Source organism: Passer domesticus, chromosome 3, assembly GCF_036417665.1.
Source record: "Passer domesticus isolate bPasDom1 chromosome 3, bPasDom1.hap1, whole genome shotgun sequence".
NCBI lineage: Eukaryota > Metazoa > Chordata > Aves > Passeriformes > Passeridae > Passer > Passer domesticus.
Genome location: NC_087476.1, coordinates 1,195,102 through 1,208,752, shown reverse-complemented (window position 1 = coordinate 1,208,752; position 13,651 = coordinate 1,195,102). Strand labels below are relative to the sequence as shown.

The window sequence follows — 13,651 nt, the reverse complement described above, 5'->3', positions numbered from 1 at the left end:
CGGTGCCGTGGTGGCAGCTCAGGTTCCGCCGGTGTGCACATCCTCATGGAATATTCATGTGGAGATGGTGTCAGCTCTCCGCCAGCCCCGGCGTCCCACCGGTGCCGCCGGGAGCGTGGCGGGAGCATCAGGAAGATCCCACAAAAACCCTGCTGTGCCCACGGAGGATCCCCCATCCCTGCTCCATCCCCTCCGGCACTGGGATGGATGTCCCACCATAGAGGCTCCGTCATTCCCAGCTCAGACCTTCCAGAACTTTCTCCTGCAGGGCTGGGTGAAGGTAGAAGCCGGGATGGGAAGGGGGAGGTGTTTGGGATTGGGCAGGGCTCACCCAGCTTGGGAAAGGGACGTAAGGGGATCGGGAAGGGGTTGGGGATCAGGATGAGCCACTGGGAAGCTGCTCCAGAACTTTTGGGATGGCCCCATCTTCATCCTCATCCTGCTCCTTCCCTTCTTCCCAGCACCTGCCGACTGCTGCCAAAATTCACCAAAATCCTCTGTTTCAGAATTTATTTCTTTGTATCTTTTTTCCTCTTATTCCTTTTTCCATCTGTTTTTCCTGTTTGGTTTTTCCTTTTGTTTTTTCCCCCTTTTCCCTCCCCTTATTTTTCTTGGTGCTTTCTCCTGTTTGTCTGGAGTTTTTTCCTGCTTTATCTTTGGCAGGTTTTTTTATCCCAGCAGTTTTCTTTCCCAAAGTTTTTTCTTTCCTCTATTTTTTCCCAATTTCCCCCCACTGATTCCTCCTGGGGTTTATTTAGCAAAGTTTTCTGAGTATTTTTCTTTTCTTTTTTTTCTACTTTCTCCCTGTTCTTCCCTCAGGTTTTCCCCCTCTCTCCCCCATTTTATTTTCCCCTCTATATTTTTCCCCATTTTTTCCTTTTCTCTCCCTGCTTATTCCTCCTAGGGTTTTTTCCTTTTTTCTATTTCCCCCCTCATTCCCCTGCTCCCATTTCCCCCCCATTTTTCCCCTCAATTTCTGTTTTTCATTCACATTCCCTCCCCCATTTTCCCCCCATTTATTTTCTTCCCCATTTTCCCCTTAATTTGTTCATCTTCCTTTTTTTTTCCTTTTCTCTTTTCTCATTTTACCTTTTTGCATTTTTTCATTTCCCCCTCTTTCTTTACTTCCCTTTTCCCCCTTTTTTCTTTTTTGTTACTTTTCCCAATTTTCTTTATTTTCCCTTTTTACTTTTAACCCTTTCCCCCCTCTTCTTTTTCCCTTTTTTTCCTCTTTCCCTCTTTTTCCTTTCATTTTTCCCCTTCCCCCAGCATCCTTCAAACTCAATTATTCCCTTCCCATTCCCCTTCCCAATCTCCATTCCCTCCTGGGCATGGACACACCACCTGTAGCTCCGTTCCACATTTTTATTTTCTGGATTTTCCCCTCCGATGCACCTCATCCTGTGGATGTCCCAGAGGTTTTTCTCCATTCCCAGTGTGTTTTTTCCACACCTTGGATCAGGCGATTAATCCCTTTTTTTTTTTTTCCACACATGACCCCAAACCAACCATCATCATTTTACTGACAGGAATATCTGAGAGACCTGAATCCTTGTTGTCCATGGATTTGGCAGCTGGGAGAGGACCCTGATGGGATTTTCCATGCAGAATCCATCACCAGCTGCTCCTCACTTTGGTTTTCCTTCCCAAGGAACCTCAGAAATTCCTGGGAACCTCAGAAATTCCCGGGGCAGGGATTTTATCAAATCCATTTAACAAATGCATTTGATAAAAATTGGATTAATTTTATCAAATCCATTTAACAAATGGCAGCTCTGGGAATTGAGGGATTTTTTTTGCTCTCCATTTTTTGAGAATTTAATGGAAAAGAAAGGAATGTAATCCAACCAACCAGGAGTTGTGGCTGGAAGGAATCTCCACGGCAGGGAATGGTCTGGGAGCAGAATTCCAGAGCTTGAGCCATGATTCCAACATTTCCTCATTAAATAAATAAGTTTGAAAACAGATCCAAAGGGTCCCATCCCCCGGGTGTTCCCTGATGGGATTACAGATATGGAATCCTCATCCTTAATTTTTCTCCTCCCATCCATGGAAAAAATGGAAGATCCTGGGGATAAATCACAGCTCCCAGAGGCTGGAGTGCTGCTTTAATCCCAGGTTTAAATAGTTCCTGGATCTTATTCCAGTCTTATCTCCTCCCTCAGATACTTTATTTTCCCATTCTCCTTAATTTTCTTCCCTCTTGCTCCAGCTCTCTCTGTGGCCTGGAGACTTCTGGGGGTGATTTCTGGGCATGATTTCCAACCAGAATGCAATTCCAGAGCTTTTTTGGCCTTGGGAAAAAATTCCCAAGAGTAAAACTTGACCCTTTGGCCCCATCCAGAGGTGGGATTGGGAAATCCCATAAGACCAGCATGGTTTCCTTGTGGAATGACATCCCAATCCTGCAGAGTCCAGGAGCTCTGGATCCCTTGGATCCCCTGGCCTGGCAGCCAGGTGAGGTCCTGGCTGGCGTTATATTTGGGTTGGAGGTGAGGAAAAGTCCAGGCTGGATGTGAAGAAAATTTCAGGTTGGAGGTGACTTTTTGTCCTGGCTGAAAGTGGATGCCACTTTGGAGGTGAGGTCCTGGCTGGAGGTGAGATCCAGGCTGGAGGTAAGGTCCTGGTGGAAGTCAAATCCAGGCTGGAGGTGAGGTCCTGGCTGAAAATGGGGTTCATTTTGGAGGTGAGGTCCAAGCAGGAGGTGATGAAAGGTCCAGCCTGGAGGTGAGGTCATGGTTTTGAGGTGAGGTCATGGTTTTGAGGTGAGGTCATGGTTGGAGGTGAGGTCATGGTTGGAGGTGAAGACCTGGCTGAAAATGGGGTTCATTTTGGAGGTGAGGTCCAAGCAAGAGGTGATGAAAGGTCCAGGCTGGAGGTGAGGTTATGGTTTTGAGGTGAGGTCATGGTTAGAGGTGAGTCCTGGCTGAAAATGGGGTTCATTTTGGAGGTGAGGTCCAAGCAGTAGGTGATGAAAGGTCATGGTTTTGAGGTGAGATCATGGTTTTGAGGTGAGGTCAAGACTGGAGGTGAAGTCATGGTTGGAGGTGAGTCCTGGCTGAAAATGGGGTTCATTTTGGAGCTGAGGTCCAAGCAGGAGGCGATGAAAGGTGCGGTCCCAGTTTGGAAGTGAGATCTGGTTTTGAGGTGAGGTCAAGGCAGGAGGTGAGGTCCTGACTGGAGGTGAGGTCAAGGCTGGAGATGAGGTCCTGGTGGAAGTTAAATCCAGGCCGGAAGTTAGATCCAGGCCAGAGTTGAGGTCCTGGTTGGAGGTGAGGTCATGATTGGAGGTGAATCCTGGCTGAAAACTGGGTTCATTTTGGAGGTGAGGTCCAAGCAGGAGGTGATGAAAGGTCCCAGCTGGAGGTGAGGTCCCAGTTTGGAAGTGAGATCTGGTTTTGAGGTGAGATCAAGGCAGGAGGCGAGGTTCTGATGGAAGTTAGATCCAGGCTGGAGGTGAGGTCGAGACTGGTGTTGAGGAGGTTTATCTTGGAGGTGAAGTCCAGTTTGGGGGTGGGGTCCTGGCTGGAGGTTCCCTGTTACTTCCAAGAAAATCTCCAACAAACCTGCAAAGGTTCCTCCACTTCCAATGATGGGAATTTTCCAATTAAAAATGTTCCCCTTTCACAGGTGGAGGAATTGTTGGGGTGTCTGAATTTTGGGCTGTCTGAATTTTTGGGGCGTTTGAATTTTTGGGCTGTTTGAATTTTGGGGTGTTGGAATTTTTGGGGTGCCTGAATTTTAGGGTACTTGAATTTTGGGGTATTTGAATTTTTTTGGTGTCTGAATTTTTGGGTGTCTGAATTTTGGGGTACTTGAATTTTGGGTTTCTGAATTTTTAGGCATCTGAATTTTTGAGTGTCTAAATTTTGGGGTGTCTGAATTTTTCGCTGTCAGAATTTTTAGGGTGTTTGAATTTTTAGGTGTCTGAATTTTTTGGATGTCTGAATTTTTTTGGTATTTGAATTTTTGGGTGTCTGGATTTTGGGGTGCTTGAATTTTTAGGTGTTTCATTTTTAGAAGTTTCATTTTCTGGTGTCTTGGAAAGAAATTCCATGAACTTGTCGGGAAAGATGAGGAGTGGAACCACAACCAAGACCCCCAGGCAGGACTCTGCTCATGGGGAGGCAGAGTTATCCCAAGCTCCCAGGCTGAGGCATTCCCAGATAAAAAATGGGATCCAGGATTCCAGGGCTGTGAATTCTGCTCTCTATTCTGACTCTCTGGAATATTTCCTGCTCTGTTTTTCAGCTGACATTTCCTCTTTTCCTTTTGGAAAAAACCTCCTCCTCTTCCCACGTCCTAGAAAACACCAAAAAATGCAGCAATTAATGGGGATTTTTATTCTCCCTCTCTTCATCCAGAGCTGGAAAAGGAGTTTTTTCAGCCATGAAGCTTGGAAAGACACGTCCGTCCAAGGATGAGCATCGCAAACAAGGTACAGTCATGGAATGACGGTGGATTCCTGGAATTGCAATGGTGGGAGAGGAAGGGCTGCCCATTCCCTGGGCTCTGCACTGAGGCTGGGCTGGAATTGGACACCTCTGGAAAGGCAGGAGAGGGCAGCGACTGGAAATTCATGGCTGTTTCCATTCAGAGCTGAGGATCGGTTTTCCACAGCAGAGAAAAGCAGGAATGTGCGTTTACAGGGAAAAGCCTCAGTTTGGGTTGTGGTTCTAGGAAAACTTCCCCTGTTTTTCAGCCAGGTTTGAGAATAGGAAAAGAAAATTTTGCCTGGGATGCTGGCATGGAAACCTGGGTGCTCTTCCCAGAACCTGGGTGTTCCCCTCGTGGTTAAAGCTCCCAACAGGACCATGGGAAAACACCCAGGATGAAAAGAGACAGAGAGTTGGTCCCATGGAAGCCTTTCCACAGGCTGGATTTATCCATGGTCATGGAATGCTCACTGTGTGGTGTGGGCAGTGCTGCAGGGCTGGGAGGCTCCTGACCCTGCCTTTCCCAGGAACCTCCCTGGGCTGGGATGGTGATTCTGACCCTTGGCCACTGGATAAGGGATGGGTGGATGTTCTACACCTGCTGCCTGCTGGCCAAGCCGGCATTCCCAACCTTCCATGCATGCTTCCCTCCCATCCAGACTCTTCTCCGGCTTAGATCAGTTCCAGTCTGGTCTTGGATACCTCCAGGGATCCAGGAGCAGCCACAGCTCCTCTGGGAATTCCAGCCTGGCCCCTCCCCACCCTCCCAGCCAAGAATTCCTTCCCAAGATCCCACCCCAAGCTCCCCTTTCCCAGTGGGAAGCCATTCCCTGTGTCCTGTCCCTCCAGGCCTTGTCCCCAGTCCCTCTGCAGCTCTCCTGGAGCCCCTTCAGGCCCTGCCAGGGGCTCTGAGCTCTCCCTGGATCCTTCCCTTCTCCAGGTGGTCATTCCCAGCTCTCTCAGCCTGGTTCCATGGCAGAGGGGCTCCAGTCCTGGAGCAGCTCCGTGGTCTCCTCTGGAGCAGCTCCATGACCATCCCATGCCGAGGATCCCAGAGCTGGAGACAGCAATTCCCAGCTCCTGTGACTCTGGCTCAGACTTAATCTCCTGGCTGAGCTAAGGACCCTTTCCCTCAGGAAAGGAACATTCCAGCAACTTTTTCCAATAGAAACCCAGGCATGAGGACATGCTGGTGGGATCTGCAGCAGTTTTTCCTCTTGGGAATGACCCATTTCTTCCATTTTCACCCCTTTCTCCTCAAAACCTTCTCAAATTCTTCTCAAAAGACTTAGTTTTCTTTGCAATGTCTCTTGTGCTCCTCAGATCTCCAGCTCTTCCTCAAATGCTCTTTCACCCCTTAAATTAGGGGTGTTGTCATTATTCCTTATTTTTCCTTCCCCAAAACCCTCCGCAGGAATTCTACCCAGATAGAATTCCATGTCATCTCTGATAACCCCTTTTCTGAGCAGGTTGTCCAAGACCCGACCTGGTCCCCATTGTTTTTGTGCTCCCAGCCGAGGGGATGGATTGGTTTCCCTTCTCCCAGCCTTTAATTATTCACCGATGGAAATTAAAACCGGAGCCATTCCTTTGTCCCCTTCCCGCAGATGATCCGGCTGTTCTGGAAACAGAAGACCTGGATAGAAAGGCCATGAGATACGGAGCAGGCCTGGAGCCAGACACCATCTCCCTGGCCTCTGTCACCGCTGTCACCACCAATGTCTCCAACAAAAGGTGAGATCCGGGGCTGGGATTGTGCTGGTGGGAGGTGAGGACGGACATCCCAAAAATTAGTGATCCCTGACACAGGCAATGTTGGAAATCATGGACCCACGGAGTCAGTGGGATGTTTTTTTGGAATATCTGACCTGCAGCAGCGATCACCAAAATTCTGTGGAGCTTCCTAGCTCCCAGGGTTAAAGAAGTGTTGAGGTGTTGGGGTCGGCTGTTACTCGTCTCTGCCCCAGCACAGGAAAAGGTGGTTCTGGGCAGGCCACGCTTTGAAGAAGGAGTCTGGACTCTTGCTTTTCAGTCTTCAGTCGTGTTTATTGTTCCTTATCTACAGAGTTTTTCTGTCTGTCCAGCCAAGGTCTGATCAGCAAGACAGCCAAAAGCACTCTCCCCCGCCCACGGGGTGGTTGTCTCTTTTATAGTAAAAACTACATATAAGATATTTACCTTCAATTTCCAATACTTTTCACCCTTGTTAACAAGTGCACCATGAGCCAATCCACACATGCCGACATCATCCTGAACATGGATGCCAAGGAGAAGAAAGAAGAAGGACAGGGCACGCCCAAATCCCTCCATCTTGGGACTCCCAACCCCCATGTGCAGGATTCCAAACCCCTCCGTACAACACACAAAACCCCCTGTACAGTGCATTACAATCTATGTTTTATCTAGTGCATATCATCCCCTCACCATTCAAACTTGAAATTCTCTCATCTCCTCACACTCAGGTGTCATTTCTTTAGAAGGATCAAAGTCAAGCCACCAGGCACTTTTGGCAACATCCCAGGACTCCCGAACCCCCCAAGGGTTGTCTCGGTAGCTCTGGACATCCGGAGCGATGTGCTGAGTTCCCACATTGAGGGTGACCCTGCTCTTGTAGTGAGAGGGACTGGTGACAAGGGATGGAGGGACAGGACACAGGGAATGGCTTCCTGCCACCAGAGGGCAAGGATGGATAGGATACTGGGAATTAGGAATTGTTCCCTGAGAGAGATTAGGATGTAATTCCTAGAGAAGCTGTGGCTGCCCCATCTCTGGAAGTGTCCCAGGCCAGGCTGGACGGGGCTTGGAGCAAGCTGGAGTGGTGGGAGGTGTCAGGCTCTGGATGATTTTTAAGGTGTCGTCCTACCCAAACCATTCCATGATTCAATGAATTCCACCCGTGGCTTGACCAAGGGTTTCTTCTGCCTCTCCCAAGGTCCAAGCCCGACATCAGGATGGAGCCGAGTGCCGGGAGGCCCATGGATTACCAGGTAGGTGACGGCAGCATGTGTCCCCAGGGTCACAGCCTGGGCTTGGGGACACTGTTTGCAGGGACTGAGTTCCTGGTGGGTCTCAACTCACTGGCCTTGGAACCAGGACATCCCAAGAGCTGGAATTTCACTGATGGAGCCATAAACTCAAGATTAAGTCATTGACTGGGTTTGTTGTTCAGCATGTGAAACCCAGAGAGCCCAAATTAAGCTCTCTTTGAGGTTGTCTCTATGGAATTCCTCCTTGGAGCACTCTGGGATAGCAGAATGTATCCCTGCCCCTGGCAGGGAGTGGAATGGAATGAGATGTAAGTTCCCTCCCAACTCCAACCACCCTGTGATCCCAGTGTGGTTTCCAGCAGAAGTGAAGCCAATGGGATTGGTCTCTCTGATCCCACAGCTTGGGTTAAATCCATTGGATTTTCCAGCAGAAGTGAAGCCACTGGGTTTGGTCTCTTGATCCCACAGCTCATGTTGAATCCATTGGATTTTCCCGCAGAAGTGAAGCAAACAGGATCAGTCTCTGATCCCACAGGTCAGGTTGAATCCATTAGATTTTCCAGCAGAAGTGAAGCCAATGGTATCGGTCTCTCTGATCCCCCAGCTTGGTTGAATCCATTGGATTTTCCAGCAGAAGTGAAGCCAGTGGGGTCGGTCTCTCTGATCCCACAGCTTGGTTGAATCCACTGGATTTTTCACGTTGTGTGGAGTGTCTACATCCTAGGGGTGGAACAACTGGGATTCCTGGGATCTCCTGCATCCCACACCCTGCCAGCCGCTCCTCAGCCGTGTCCCAGTGGGACCAGCAGACCCCACTGCACTGGGAATTCTCCTCAGTCAGAGGTGGGAGGGTGGGTGAAGGCAGCCTGGAGCTGCTCCCGGGATGTGAAATTTTGGGAATTCCTCTCCCCAGGTCAGCATCACCATCATCGAGGCCCGGCAGCTCGTGGGGCTCAACATGGACCCCGTGGTGTGTGTGGAGGTGGGGGAGGAGAAGAAATACACGTCCATGAAGGAATCCACCAATTGTCCTTACTACAATGAGGTGGGTCTGGCCCCGGTGCTGCTCCAACCCCTCCAGGCTACTCCACCCTCGATTTGCTGATTTCTTTTTTATCCGTGGCTTTTTTGGGTTAAATTCCTGCCAGAATAAGATGAAACCTCAAACTGCACAGGAGAAACAAAGCCCTTGCCTTCTGAAATTTTGTGATCAATTATTCCCAGTATTTCTGGGAATAATTGGCTACTCCGTCCATGATCCCATGATTTCCTTCTTATCTGTGGGGGTTTTTTGGGTTAAATTCCTGCCAGAATAAGATGAAACCTTCAAACTACACAGGAGAAACAAAGCCTTTGCCCTCTGGAATTTTGTGACCAATGATTCCCAGGTTTTCCAAGAAATCTGCACTTCCCTTGGCTCCCAGCATCCCCATTGGTGATCCATGTGGTCCCATGCTGTGTTGGGATCACATGGATCCATCCCTGCTGGGCCATGGGCACCCCACAGGCAGCCACAGCTTCTCTGGGTGTTCTCAATCCCTCTGGGCTATTCCGTCCATGATCCCATGATTTCCTTCTTATCTGCGGGTTTTTTTGGGTTAAATTCCTGCCAGAATAAAGTGAAACCTCAAACCACAGAGGAGAAACAAAGCCCTTGCCCTCTGGAAATTTGTGATCAATGATTCCCAGGTTTTCCAAGAAATCTGTTCTTCTGTTGGCTCCCCACATTCAGTGAGGAATTGGTGATCCATGTGGTCCCAGGATGAATGCTGGGATCACATGGATCCATCCCTGCTGGGCCATGGGCACCCCACAGGCAGCCACATCTTCTCTGGGGGCTTCTCAGTCCCGATGAATCCCACTCCTCATAATTCCTCTTTCCCTTCCAGTATTTCGTCTTTGATTTCCACGTCCCCCCTGATGTCATGTTCGACAAAATCATCAAGCTCTCTGTAAGTGACCCCGATATCTGTGTCTTTTTCCTTTTTTGGGGGGCTTTGGAAGTAAACAACTCATTTTTGGGATGGAGTTAAGGTCCTTGATGTGAGATTCCCAACAGGAATTCTCTTCTGCAGACCCCCAGTCTGTTTTTCTGTTCCAACCCTCATTCCTGGCCCCACACAGCTCCTGCATTCCCTGTGTCCCTTTAAGAGTTATCTCTGATACTCCAGAGATCCAAACCTTGGAATTTATTTATTAGAACCAAACCTTGGAATTTATTTGTTTATTCTTGTGGAGGAGAAGGACCTTCCTGAGCCTGCCAGGGAAATTCTGGGGCATTAGATCTGTTGTGGAAATCCAGGATTGGGAATGCTGAGAGCAAAGCTGAGATTTCAGTCCACCTGTCATGGTTTGACCCTAGCACAATGCCAGGGCCTCCATGAAGAGTATATTTCTAAAAGGGTTGCTGTGAGATGTCACCCGGGAACAGAACAAAACAGGCTCCCATTTGGGGATGGAGGGAAAAACACAACATTTTATTAATAACAATGTCCATAAAGGAACACACACACAGAGCAAAGAATAAAAACTTTCCAAATACATTCCTCCTCCCCCCTCCCTTTTTCTCCACAGAATGAGATAACACCATAGATTCCCACCTTTCAGGTAATTAGCTTTCAGTCTATCATCATCTTTTCAAATAATCCACCCTCAAATCCATCGGGGAGAGAGAGAAGTCCTCCCTTGCACCATAGGCTTCCCCCCCATGTCCAGTGCTCTCACCACTGGACACAGGCCAGGACTGCTTTTAGGGTATCTTGTTTAAGGATGCTCTACCCAGTTCCAAAAGCAGCAGTCTCTCAACTTTGGGACACCAGTCCCCCCCCAAATTTACCCCCTGGGGCCGAGGGGCTCGTGAGCAGAGATCTTCCCCTCCACGGAGACAGAGGGCATCCCACACCCTCCTCAGCCGTCTCTGTTCACTCTACTGCTTCACTCTTGGCTCCAAAGTATTGTCTCCCCCTAAATACAGTCTCCAGGTATGGGTCTGTCCATGGCCATACAAGAAAGAGTCCCGCTCAAGGCCACTCCCTCATCTCTTCCCACCTAGGATTCTTCTCATCTCTTCCAGTTTTCCTCACACGCAGTCCATCATCTCTCTCTCCTCATTCTGATTCAGGAGGAGCAGTATTTGCAAAGTTTCTATTACTCTACCAAGGGGTTAAAAACTTCGCCTCTGCCTGTCCAGGACTCCCACAGCTGCCGGGCACCTTCTCTCGCCACCTCCCCCGCTTCTGGCCGGCTGAGCCGCCAGCACAATCTCTGTCCCTCTCTCCGGGGGGAGGGGGGGGGGGGGGGGCTGCCCAGACATCTCAAATCTTGTCAACCCCTGCATGTTCTCCTCCACCTCTGCAGCTTTTGGGGCTCCCGGCCTCCTCCCTGTCATGGCCTCCCCCTCCCCCACCCAGACACAGCTGGGCAGGGGAGAGGTCGGACCTTACTCACCCACGCCGGATTCCCAAAGAGGAAGTTCTCTGGGAATCTCCTGCTTTTAACCCCCGTGTGTTCTCAGAGGCGTATCCAGACCCTTAGTGGCCACATCAAATGCCAATTTTGAATTTGGCCACTGATTGGCCGGACTTAGACTTTTCTAGAAACACATTTCCGGCCAAACCACGACACCACCCAAAACCAGGAAGGTGATGGACAAGACTTCCAGATTCCCTGCCCAATTAGGGCACATTAATTAGGATCATCCATATCCATCCCGGTGCACAGACAGGCTGTACAATTTCTCCCAGTTTTCCTCAGAGTCTGAGCATTCTAAAGGTACTTCCCTCAGTTAAATATCCCAGCATTTGCTGCCGTAGTGGCTGGAAAAGGGATCTTGCTCCAAAGATTCATTTCTTTGCATTTTTTGTTCATTCCAAATACAAACTTCCTAGCAATTCCACTAATAGGACCTGCCACCCCCACCGGGCTTTTTGGTGTCCTTGAATCTTCCCTAGACCAAGGAAAACTCCTCAGCTTCTTTCCCATCCCATCCTGGAGACCTCTGGAATGGCTTTGTGGCTCCCAGGTCCTGGGAGAATTCCTGAGTGGTTTCCCCCTCTTGATTTCCAGGTGATCCACTCCAAAAACCTCCTGAGGAGCGGGACGTTGGTGGGGTCCTTCAAGATGGATGTTGGCACTGTTTATACCCAGCCTGGTAGGTGAATGTTTTTTGTAATAATTCCCAGGCACCTGCACCTGCTCAGTGGAGTAAAATTCCCGAAAAAGGAGTCAGGCAGGGTCTGAATTCCTTGGAAAACACTTTCCTGATTTAGTGTAAATATCCAAGATATAAAAAAGCCACCTGGACTCGCTCCTAGGTCAGGGAAGAGCTCTTGGCACCTCTGGAGAAGGGTCTGTATCCCATCTTGGAATCATGGAATCACAGAATGGTTTGGGTGTGATGGGACTTTAAAGATAATTTAATTCCACCCCTGCCATGGGCAGGGCCACCATTCACTGCCCCAGGGTGCTCCAAGCCCCAGTGTCCAGCCTGGCCTTGGACACTGCCAGGGATCCAGGGATTCTCTGGGAATTCCAGCCCAGCCCGGAATTCCTTCCCAAGATTCCACAGTCCCAAGCTCCCCTTTCCCACTGGAAGCCATTCCCTTGCTCCTGCCCCTCCAACCCTTTCCCAAATTCTAGCTCTCCTTTCCCTCTGCAAAAGGGCCTGAGGATTCCCTGGATCCTTCCCTGATCCAGCTGCACATTCCCAGCTCTCCCAGCCTGGCATTGGATCCATCCCCATCCCAACTCCTCTCCAGGAAGGAACTTTGGGATCCAGGGGCTTCACTGGGAATTCAGGACTCCAAGAATGGTCTCCCTTCCCTTTTCCATCCCCGACTTCCTTTAAAATCCCTTGGGATGGGATCCTGAGCATCACTGATCCCAGAATCCCCAACACTTCCCACTACTCCAGGCTGCTCCAAACCCCATCCAACCTTTCCTTGGACACTGCCAGGGATTCTCTGGGAATTCCAGCCCAGCTAGGAATTCCTTCCCAATATCCCACAATCCCCTCTCCCAATGAAAGCCATTCCCTGGCTCCTGGCCCTCCAGCCCTTTCCCATATTCCAGCTCTCCTGGAGCCCCTTGAGGCCCTGGAAGGCACTCTGAGCTCTCCCTGGATTCTTCCAGGATTCAGGAGAGCTTCTCCAGCTCTCCCAGGTGTCCCTGAGATCCTCCTGGCTGTGCTGGTGTCCGTCCCTGCCCTGTCTTGCCCAGGAAGAAGTCCCAGGTGATATTCCTAGGCAGGACGTGAACATTCCAGACAGGAATGTCCAGGGCTGGATCCTGCCCCGCATTTCATCCCAGCCTGGAAAAGACGGAGAGGTTGATCAGAGCTGCTGACCATTGAGTCCAACCATCCCCAGTACCAACAGGGCCACCACCACTGCCCCGTGTCCCCAAGTGCCACATCCACACGGCTTTAAACCCCTCCAGGGTGGGGACTTGAGACTCCACCCCCCTCCAGCTTATCCCGTGGTTTCTTCATCTTCAACACCTTCCCAATGGATTTTCCAGGGGTTTGTTGGGATCCCCCATGCACAGGGCAGGTCCCACTCCATGGAACACCGTGTCCTGGTGGCGTTGGCCGTGTCCGGTGGTGACAAAGGTCTCTCTTGTCCCCTGGCTTGCAGAGCACCAGTTCTACCACAAATGGGCCATCCTGTCTGACCCTGAGGACCTCACGGCCGGCCTCAAGGGCTACCTCAAGTGTGACATCGCCGTGGTGGGCAAAGGGGACAACATCAAGACCCCGCACAAGGCAAATGAGACAGAGGAGGATGATATTGAAGGGTAGGGATCTGCTGGGATCCGCTTCTTCCTGGCTCCCTCAGGAATCCTTTCCACCTCTCTGTCCCTTGGGTGGGATCACAGGATGCAAACCTGGTGGCAAACCCTGAGCCATGAAAGCAGAGGGACCAGTCCGGTGGTTTTCTGGGAGGGAATGCGTGGTCCTGGTGCAATTCCAGGTGATCTCCAGCATGGAGTTGTCCTTCCTGTGGGGTCAGACCATCCGCTGGTGGTTGAACTCTCCAGCAGCACCCAGCCTGATGTTCCCTGACATTCCTGATAGGCCCTGGGTGGGAAGATGGGATGGGGGATAATGGGATGGGATCTCACACCCCAAGGCAGAGCAGGGAAGTCTGGATGAGGTTTCCCAGGCTGTGTGTGTGGACAGGGATCTTGAACTGCCCAGAACATCTCAAAGGTCACGGAACCAAAATCAGG

General features: G+C 50.3%; 1 protein-coding gene across 4 annotated transcripts in view; it reads left to right on the top strand.

Annotated features, from left to right (window-relative positions):
* OTOF (otoferlin) overlaps window positions 1–13,651 on the top strand; it is a 110,352-nt gene that overhangs the window by 42,822 nt on the left and 53,879 nt on the right. For all 4 annotated transcript variants that reach the window (XM_064411464.1, XM_064411463.1, XM_064411466.1 and 1 more), the window contains 7 exons: window positions 4,365–4,438; window positions 6,044–6,170; window positions 7,369–7,423; window positions 8,337–8,468; window positions 9,313–9,375; window positions 11,489–11,573; window positions 13,057–13,216. In XM_064411464.1, coding sequence (XP_064267534.1) covers window positions 4,365–4,438; window positions 6,044–6,170; window positions 7,369–7,423; window positions 8,337–8,468; window positions 9,313–9,375; window positions 11,489–11,573; window positions 13,057–13,216 — 696 coding nt within the window. The remainder of the gene's footprint in view (window positions 1–4,364; window positions 4,439–6,043; window positions 6,171–7,368; window positions 7,424–8,336; window positions 8,469–9,312; window positions 9,376–11,488; window positions 11,574–13,056; window positions 13,217–13,651) is intronic.